Genomic DNA, 8,834 nt, shown 5'->3' on the forward strand with positions numbered 1-8,834 from the left:
AAGACATTAAGGTTTTTGTGCAAATTATTCTCCCATTAAAAGTAATGGTAAATCCTTTCAAATCATTAAAAAGCTTCTTCCTCTTTCAAACGTAACTACTTCAGCATACTTTCAGCTAGAGACACCATTCAACCTTTAAAATGTTCACAAGACATTCAGCTATTCCCAAATGATTCAGCTTTTTCAAATATTCAGCCAATTTTGAATTATGACAGTTTGAAATACATTAAAATGTTTGCTCCTTCTTGATTTTTAGGAATGAGCAGCAAGCAGAGTGGCAAACTTTGCTGGCTGCTCTCTTTCTGATATTCAACTAAATTGTCAAACAAATTCCTCTAACGTTCATATAGTTTAACTTACAGAAACAAGTTATACCTTAAAATGTAGGAAAAATTGTCCTCTTTCAGCCAATGTAACTACTAAAGAGCTCACATTTACAGATTTTCAGCTATGAGCCTTGAAGCAAGAGCAGCCTTTCAAATTCTCTCACAAACTTCAATGGAGAGGTGGGTAAAATTCGTCAGAGAAAGCGAAAGAAACAAGATTTTGAAACTGCCGGTAGAGTCGTATCTCTGACCGCACATACATATAAAGGACATCTCTTGTTTCGGCAGAGTCTTGGGTCTCGGAAAATATCCTTATATTTTGGATTGGACGTATAGTTTTGCGTCTAGGTTAACTTGTTTGAGGTGTGGATTCTAGCTACATTAGTTATTCTCTCTGCCCAGCTCGTTAGCGATCACAGCTGCTCCATCGCCGTGGCAACCAAACAAACACGCACCAGGAAAGCAGAAGGAACACGTTTTTGAAACTGTAGGTAGAGTCGTATTTCTGACTGCACAGACATATAAAGAATATCTCTGGTTTCGGTAGAGTCTTGGGTCTCGGAAAATATCCTTATATTTTGGATTGGACGTACAGTTTTGCATCTAGCTTATCTTGTTTGAGGTGTGGATTCTAGCTGCATTTCTCTTATTCTCTGCCCTTACCGCGTTAGCAATCATAGCTGCACCATCACCGTAACGACAGACACGCACCACTCAGTCTCTCACACAGGTGATTGGTACGTTTACTTGACCATGAGAAACCCGATTACTAGAAATTGTCGGTTTATACCAATAATACGATTACTCCGTTTACATGTGTAATTAGTTATGCGATTACTCAATAAACGCGTCTACATGATTCTTTTTATTAATCGTTGTATGCTCCACGGACAAAACTTGCACCATCATCCTTCTGCAACAAAGTGTCGCCGTGTCTTCCTGTATCGGCCCTACTGCTGTATGTTTCATTCCATCAACACATTGAATCCTACTAAGAAAGCCGAGTAAACGCACTCAATGCACACATCTGCTACTGCTATTACTATCCCAACTATAATTTCAGCTGTTAAAACGATAATAATCTTGTTACGACTAGCTAGCCTACTTTTTCTGTTTAACAGTTCAGCTTTCAGCTTCTCCCGCATTGTAGGCTATTTTAGCTGTTAGCTTTGTTACATTTTACATTTACATTACATTTAGTCATTTAGCAGACGCTCTTATCCAGAGCGACTTACAGTAAGTACAGGGACATTCCCCCCGAGGCAAGTAGGGTGAAGTGCCTTGCCCAAGGACACAACGTCATTTTGCCAGCCGGGGAATCGAACTGGCAACCTTCAGATTACTACATCATTTGTTAGATGATGCAGTTCAGGTTCCACACTGCCTCTTTTGTGTGACTCACACATTTTTAAAATTAATTTCAGCTTGCGGGTATTTTCTCATTTCTCACTTTTATACTTTTTAAAATATTAAGGTTTTTGTGCAAATTATTCTCCCTTTAAAAGTAATGGTAAATCCTTTCAAATCATTGTTGGAATGCTGCTCCAGCCCCTTTCAAAAATACCTTTCGGTTGCTTTGAAGCTTCAGCTTATAACTTTCTACTAAATGTTCACTATTTTCAGCTTTTTTAGCATGGTCAGCTATCCCCATTCAGGTTTTCAGCATTCTCACTGCTGTTTCGCAGGAACAGCCGTTTCTAGTTATTATTATTCTTTTTGCCCCCCTAAAGCTCAGTCAATATTTGGCCTACATAGACAACCTAGGTGTCAAAAGTTTCGTCTTGGTAGCGATTGAGTTGCTTCTATTGGGATTTACGTTCCGTTGCATGGTTTAGGCTCAAGTCAAGTTTTTGTGGCGAAAAGTTAAGCTAACGGTGGCTAATTTGCTAGCCACAGTCACTGACGTTACTAACGTCACTAACGTCACGAAAACACGTGACTACCTGTAGCAGAACATTCGTTTCGCATCTGTTAACTTGGGGGATAGCTAGGCTAACTATAGCTTTACTGCAAGGCAGCTGCAGAAACGCCACAAGCAAAGAGGCCAGGGTGGTGACTATTTACTCATTTTACTTTGTGATGTGAAACACAATTGTGAAATGTACAATATTAGCTGATATTATTAAGGAAGTAGTCCCACATCTACTTTCGGAAACGGTAGTCTACTATTTCACTGAAGCATTAGCATGATATTAGCCTCTGTTGCCCGGGCAACACATACTACAGTGGTCTATGATACATCTGTTTTCAATCGTTAAAATAAACATTCCTCACAAATACATTTTCGTTGTAGGATTTATTATGACATGACATTACAAGTAAACGATTTGTTGGTGAAATTATCATTACCTGTGGTTTCAAACCAGTGTTGCTCACTGCAACGCTGTAGCCTACGCGAGACACTACAAAAACATACACAGCTGTAGGAAGTCAAACGGCGACAGAACATGTTCGGCATTCCCCTTACTTAAATCAAAAGTCTTTCAATAGGTGAAACTATCTGACTACTAACTTGAACTTCATTGCCACAGCCTAAACTTTGTCAATCTGTTCATGAAAATAATTAATTTCAGCCTAAACCGTACAACGGAACGTTAAATCGAATTCAACCAATGCAATCGCTACCAAGACGAACACAGCAGTAGTCTAGTAGGTACTGTAGTAGTAGAATTTACCGGGGCAGCTTCTCCACATAGGGCTATATCGCATTTTGCGTTGTTACTGACAATGATCGCTACCAGTGAGCTTTTTATGAATGAGCGATTTTCCACTAAATAAATGTCAAGCTTATTTACGTTTTGTGGGGCATATTTTCAGTTAGCAGATGGTACTGTTTGAATCGCGATTCCATCTTCTAATCTACAGTACTGCCGGTAACGTCGTAGAATAATCTTCAAAGGGGGTTCTTTATTAATGAATGAATGCCATGAGTAGGCTAAATGCCTGAACGATCACGAGAAAGGAAAAACTTAAAAGGACGTTTAAGTCATAGAGATTAGGTCAATTTTTACACCGGTCTGCCAAATATATTCGTTTTGATTCAACAATGAGGCTGGCTCTTGCAGGGGAAATGAGAAGACATCTATTTAATTCCACACTTCACTCGTATTTTCAGTTGTAAATGAGCAGCAAAAAAAAATATTTTAAATCTATGTAATCTTATAATATAATAATAAGTATGCATTTTTATATAAAATGTACAGAAATATCAGTTGTAAAAATGTAATTCAAAAACTGAACCCTGTGCAACCGACGCAAGCAAGCACACCCTACAATTTCCCCACAAATTGTACGCTCTCTAGTTAATTTTTTTATTTAGTACATTTGTACAAATGTTGATTTATTGTTCCTTCACATTCAATTGTCTTTTTATATTGAAAATCCAGTTCAGATATTGCACTTTATTTTGGAAATATTTACATTTACATTTTTAGAAGAATCAGAAGAATGGGTTTTTATTCGCCATGAAAGTTTGCACAGACAAGGAATTTACTTCGGTAGGAGAGCCTACCTAGGCAGCCAATTTCGGCGCCACTAGAAAGTTACAGCATAACATGAGGAGAGAGGAGGAGAGAAAAAGGCAACCCCCAGACAATGCTCCTAGAGGAGTACAGTGTGGGAACAGACAAAAACCTCAGCACATAAGCACAACAACATTTACAAAAACACGATACTTGCAACGAGTGGGGGGGGGGGTAGACAAGCAGCATCTGGACCTGCAGCCATGTAGGCGCTGGACACAGAACCGCCAGCCACCCTGGGGAAACAAGCAGGCGAAGGCGTTGGATGGGGGTGGGGGGGTGGTGATATCTGTAGTAGGTGAAAGTTAATGTGTGAGTAAGTCTGGGTTGGCGCCCTCGACCTAGGCCACAATCAGTCCGATTCTCCCTATGCAGATTGTGTTGGCCAGGAGACATCCTTGGTCATGACCCGGGTAGAGACCAAACCACAGATGTCGGTGGGGGGGGGGAAGGGAGGAGCAAGATAGTCTCGCTTCAGCGCTCTCCAGGGGAGTTGTTTTCCAGCAACGACCTTGGCCAGGCCTTGTGCTGGTTACGGGGCCGAAAGAGGATAAGATTGGGGTAGTTGTTTTGACGAGTAGCCGCAACTCAATTTTCGCGTCCACCCTTCAGGAAGGTCTCCAAGTCCACCATCTTCCTCTGCAGAGCCGCAAACTTATCCCTGTTGTAATCAATGCTGCGTTGTAAGTTCACAGACTGAGCTCCAGCAACTCTGCCCACCGCATCAATCATATCGGGCAGCCTAACGGGGCTTTTGACGGCTGCAGCCGTTTCCTTGATTTTACGATATACAAAGCCAGCGCCTATTCCAAACAGCAGAAAGCCTGTAATCATGGTTCCGAATATGAAGACGTCTTCAACGTCCTCCACGGAAAGCGCCGTTAGACACACGACACGCCAATTCTCCCACGCGTCCATCGTGTAGCCAGCTGCGAACGTCCCGTCCGGACAGTTGGGTTCCCCCGCACCCGAGCTTCTCTTCGAGAAGATGGTGTCAATAGCATTAAGAGACCAGCTAATTAATTCCATGCTTCTAGTTTCGGAGAGTGATGATGAGAGAGTATCTTGAGACAAGACAAGACACAGACACAGCCAAGCAGGGAAGGTCAGGGAGGGGAGGATAGAAAAATGCGACCGCCTTCGTCAAGAGCAAGAGATCTTTTTAGCCTCTGTTGCCCGGGCAACACATACTACAGTGGTCTATGATACATCTGTTTTCAATCGTTAAAATAAACATTCCTCACAAATACATTTTCGTTGTAGGATTTATTATGACATGACATTACAAGTAAACGATTTGTTGGTGAAATTATCATTACCTGTGGTTTCAAACCAGTGTTGCTCACTGCAACGCTGTAGCCTACGCGAGACACTACAAAAACATACACAGCTGTAGGAAGTCAAACGGCGACAGAACATGTTCGGCATTCCCCTTACTTAAATCAAAAGTCTTTCAATAGGTGAAACTATCTGACTACTAACTTGAACTTCATTGCCACAGCCTAAACTTTGTCAATCTGTTCATGAAAATAATTAATTTCAGCCTAAACCGTACAACGGAACGTTAAATCGAATTCAACCAATGCAATCGCTACCAAGACGAACACAGCAGTAGTCTAGTAGGTACTGTAGTAGTAGAATTTACCGGGGCAGCTTCTCCACATAGGGCTATATCGCATTTTGCGTTGTTACTGACAATGATCGCTACCAGTGAGCTTTTTATGAATGAGCGATTTTCCACTAAATAAATGTCAAGCTTATTTACGTTTTGTGGGGCATATTTTCAGTTAGCAGATGGTACTGTTTGAATCGCGATTCCATCTTCTAATCTACAGTACTGCCGGTAACGTCGTAGAATAATCTTCAAAGGGGGTTCTTTATTAATGAATGAATGCCATGAGTAGGCTAAATGCCTGAACGATCACGAGAAAGGAAAAACTTAAAAGGACGTTTAAGTCATAGAGATTAGGTCAATTTTTACACCGGTCTGCCAAATATATTCGTTTTGATTCAACAATGAGGCTGGCTCTTGCAGGGGAAATGAGAAGACATCTATTTAATTCCACACTTCACTCGTATTTTCAGTTGTAAATGAGCAGCAAAAAAAAATATTTTAAATCTATGTAATCTTATAATATAATAATAAGTATGCATTTTTATATAAAATGTACAGAAATATCAGTTGTAAAAATGTAATTCAAAAACTGAACCCTGTGCAACCGACGCAAGCAAGCACACCCTACAATTTCCCCACAAATTGTACGCTCTCTAGTTAATTTTTTTATTTAGTACATTTGTACAAATGTTGATTTATTGTTCCTTCACATTCAATTGTCTTTTTATATTGAAAATCCAGTTCAGATATTGCACTTTATTTTGGAAATATTTACATTTACATTTTTAGTCATTTAGCAGACGCTCTTATCCAGAGCGATTTACAGTAAGTACAGGGACATTCCCCCGAGGCAAGTAGGGTGAAGTGCCTTGCCCAAGGACACAACGTCATTTGACACGGCCGGGAATTGAACTGGCAACCTTCAGATTACTAGCCCGATTCCCTAACCGCTCAGCCACCTGACTCCCCAAATATCAGTAACAGATTGTAATGTCTGGACATAAAACATCACCTTGTATTTGGTTTATTTATGAATTCCTTAAGGTGGACTTAAAGGTCCCTGTTTATTTCTCTCAGCAAACTGTTTTGAAGTATTGCTTTTTTTCTAGTTTTAAATTGGTAAATACATGCAATACAATATTCCAGCTGCAGTGTAAAATATGTAAATGAAAGTGTTCAAAAGGGCTTGGTTTTGCAATTTTGTCTTTCCTTATACTTTTTACTTCTTTCCTCAGCCGTTAAACCCCAGACAGGCCTTGGTGAGGAGGTTATCTGTGGTCAACCTGGAAAACTTCAGGAGACTGTATGCCAGACGCAGGTGGAAGGTATAACGCACACACAATCTCAAAGACATCCAAGTCTAAGCAAACTGTTGTGATTTTTTTAAATACATTTATTCATTAATGTACTATTATTTGTACTGTACTTCTAACCAACTTCTCTTCACCCTCTCCTTCTTCTATTATCAAACAGCTGACATTCAGGATTGTGTCCCTGTGCAACCACTTAACACGCATGATGAAGAAGGGCCATCCCAAGCTGCCTGACCAGCATGAGGTGAGGAGGACACACTGTTCTGGCTAACACTGGAACCAGCAGGTCAGGGTAATCAGGGACTAATACAACTAATCCTGAATTGGGTTGTCATGAGGATCACAGCATGATCTTATTTGACCAAGGTCAAATAAATAGTGTATGTGTCCTGTTACTGTGACATAGTGTATGCAAAACACTAACTACTGTACATTCAGTCTGCTTGTGCTGTAACCTGTGCCTAAACTTCTCACAAACTCTCTGCCACTTCCTTGTTTCAGAGGGCTTGTGAAAGTGACCAAGAGGAAGACTTCATAAAGAGAAAACCCAGAACAAGAAAAAGAAGCAGCACTTCCTGAAAGTTCCTCTGTCTTAGCTCAGTCAGCGTCGGTGTGGTGGAAGACACTGTTGGTCATGGATGACAGTAGTTGCACAGTCACCTCTGTTATCAACAGTTTTACAGTCTACAATGTATTTGAAATTAATGTCTATGCAATGTGCTCATCTTTGTGATCAAAGACATGCAGCATATTTATTACATAATTCAAAAAGTATTTTCTGGTGCAATATTTTTTATTGTAACATACTGTACAAGGAGTATTTCCTGCCTCATTTGTGTCATAGAATGTAAAATAGTCAAACAGACAGGGGCTGTGTGTAGAGTGTTATGTGAAAGCAGGACACTCACACTGACAACGTCCTCGTTTAAGATGTGTCCCTGGAACTGTTCTGACAGTGTGATTCCTTAATTCTTTTTCAATGTCTGCTACCTTTTATCAGATTTCAGACACCTTGTTGATCACATTGTTCAACTGTAGTTTGTATTCATTTAATAAAGCAAATTAAGCATTATGTCCTGAACGTTCACTGCATCCATTTCTACTGGGTTCACAACCTACCTTATTAGAATACAATTATTTATATTATATAAAACATTTTAGAGTGGTAAGTCTTCAGGGTTGTTTACAATGTTTTTTTTTTTTTTTTTTTTTTCAATTGGTTAATCAACCTCGATCAGTGACTTTAATGCATTGAGTTTCAAATATGTTTACACCTTTTGAAAAACCACTATCTCTGATTGCCAGATGTTGCAAGAAGTTGTTGAAAAGATGTTGTCTTTTTTACTGCACTGCCTGAACAAGGCACTGCCTGAACAACAATTAGCACTGGCCTGAACCCAGGCCAGTGCTAATTGGTCCATCTCAAGTGTGATTGCAGTTTGCAGTATAGTAATGGATACAATGAAACTTTTCCCACGTACTTTCTATGAATGTGTCACATTCTGGATGTGTATTAATATTTATGAAATATATTTTGTTTATTATTTCTTTCTATTGTTTCTTAAATTAGTCTTTTTTAGACTTTTGTCTTTGCCTAATGTACACTTAATGTATTTCGAGGATTTTCATTTCTGTTTACGAAACAATGTAACATTTATATTAAAATAACTAATAACTCAACTCTTGTCTTGTGCTGAATTTCAAGGCCTATAACTTAATTTAAAGACTGGTCACAGTGAGGCTAGACATCCCATGAGTCTTAAAGTTTAATTGTTAAATATGTTCAGTAGTCGATTAATAACCTTTTTTCTGATATATTATTTAGGAGAAACAAACTTGGTTACCTTTTTTTAAATGAGATTTTAATTGTTATTTTTCTATATATGCTATATCTATCTTGCAGAGCACTATTATTTTCAATTAAAAAATTTTGGGACAGTGGTTGCTCAGTAGTTTCACAATAGTTATGTTGTTTGAGCCTGGTTAAGCTGAAAGAAATTGGGGGAAAATGTGACCTAAAATAAGTTAACTCAGTGGGAGGGGCATTATGCAAACAAAC

General features: G+C 39.3%; 1 protein-coding gene across 2 annotated transcripts in view; it reads left to right on the forward strand.

The window, feature by feature from the left end:
* dapk2b (death-associated protein kinase 2b) overlaps positions 1 to 8,455 on the forward strand; it is a 31,466-nt gene extending 23,011 nt beyond the window's left edge. For both annotated transcript variants that reach the window (XM_067234477.1, XM_067234478.1), the window contains exons 10-12: positions 6,698 to 6,787; positions 6,936 to 7,019; positions 7,277 to 8,455. In XM_067234477.1, coding sequence (XP_067090578.1) covers positions 6,698 to 6,787; positions 6,936 to 7,019; positions 7,277 to 7,354 — 252 coding nt within the window. In that variant the 3' untranslated portion in view covers positions 7,355 to 8,455. The remainder of the gene's footprint in view (positions 1 to 6,697; positions 6,788 to 6,935; positions 7,020 to 7,276) is intronic.
* The last annotated feature ends 379 nt before the right edge of the window (positions 8,456 to 8,834 follow it).

This window comes from Osmerus mordax, chromosome 4, assembly GCF_038355195.1.
Source record: "Osmerus mordax isolate fOsmMor3 chromosome 4, fOsmMor3.pri, whole genome shotgun sequence".
Lineage (NCBI taxonomy): Eukaryota > Metazoa > Chordata > Actinopteri > Osmeriformes > Osmeridae > Osmerus > Osmerus mordax.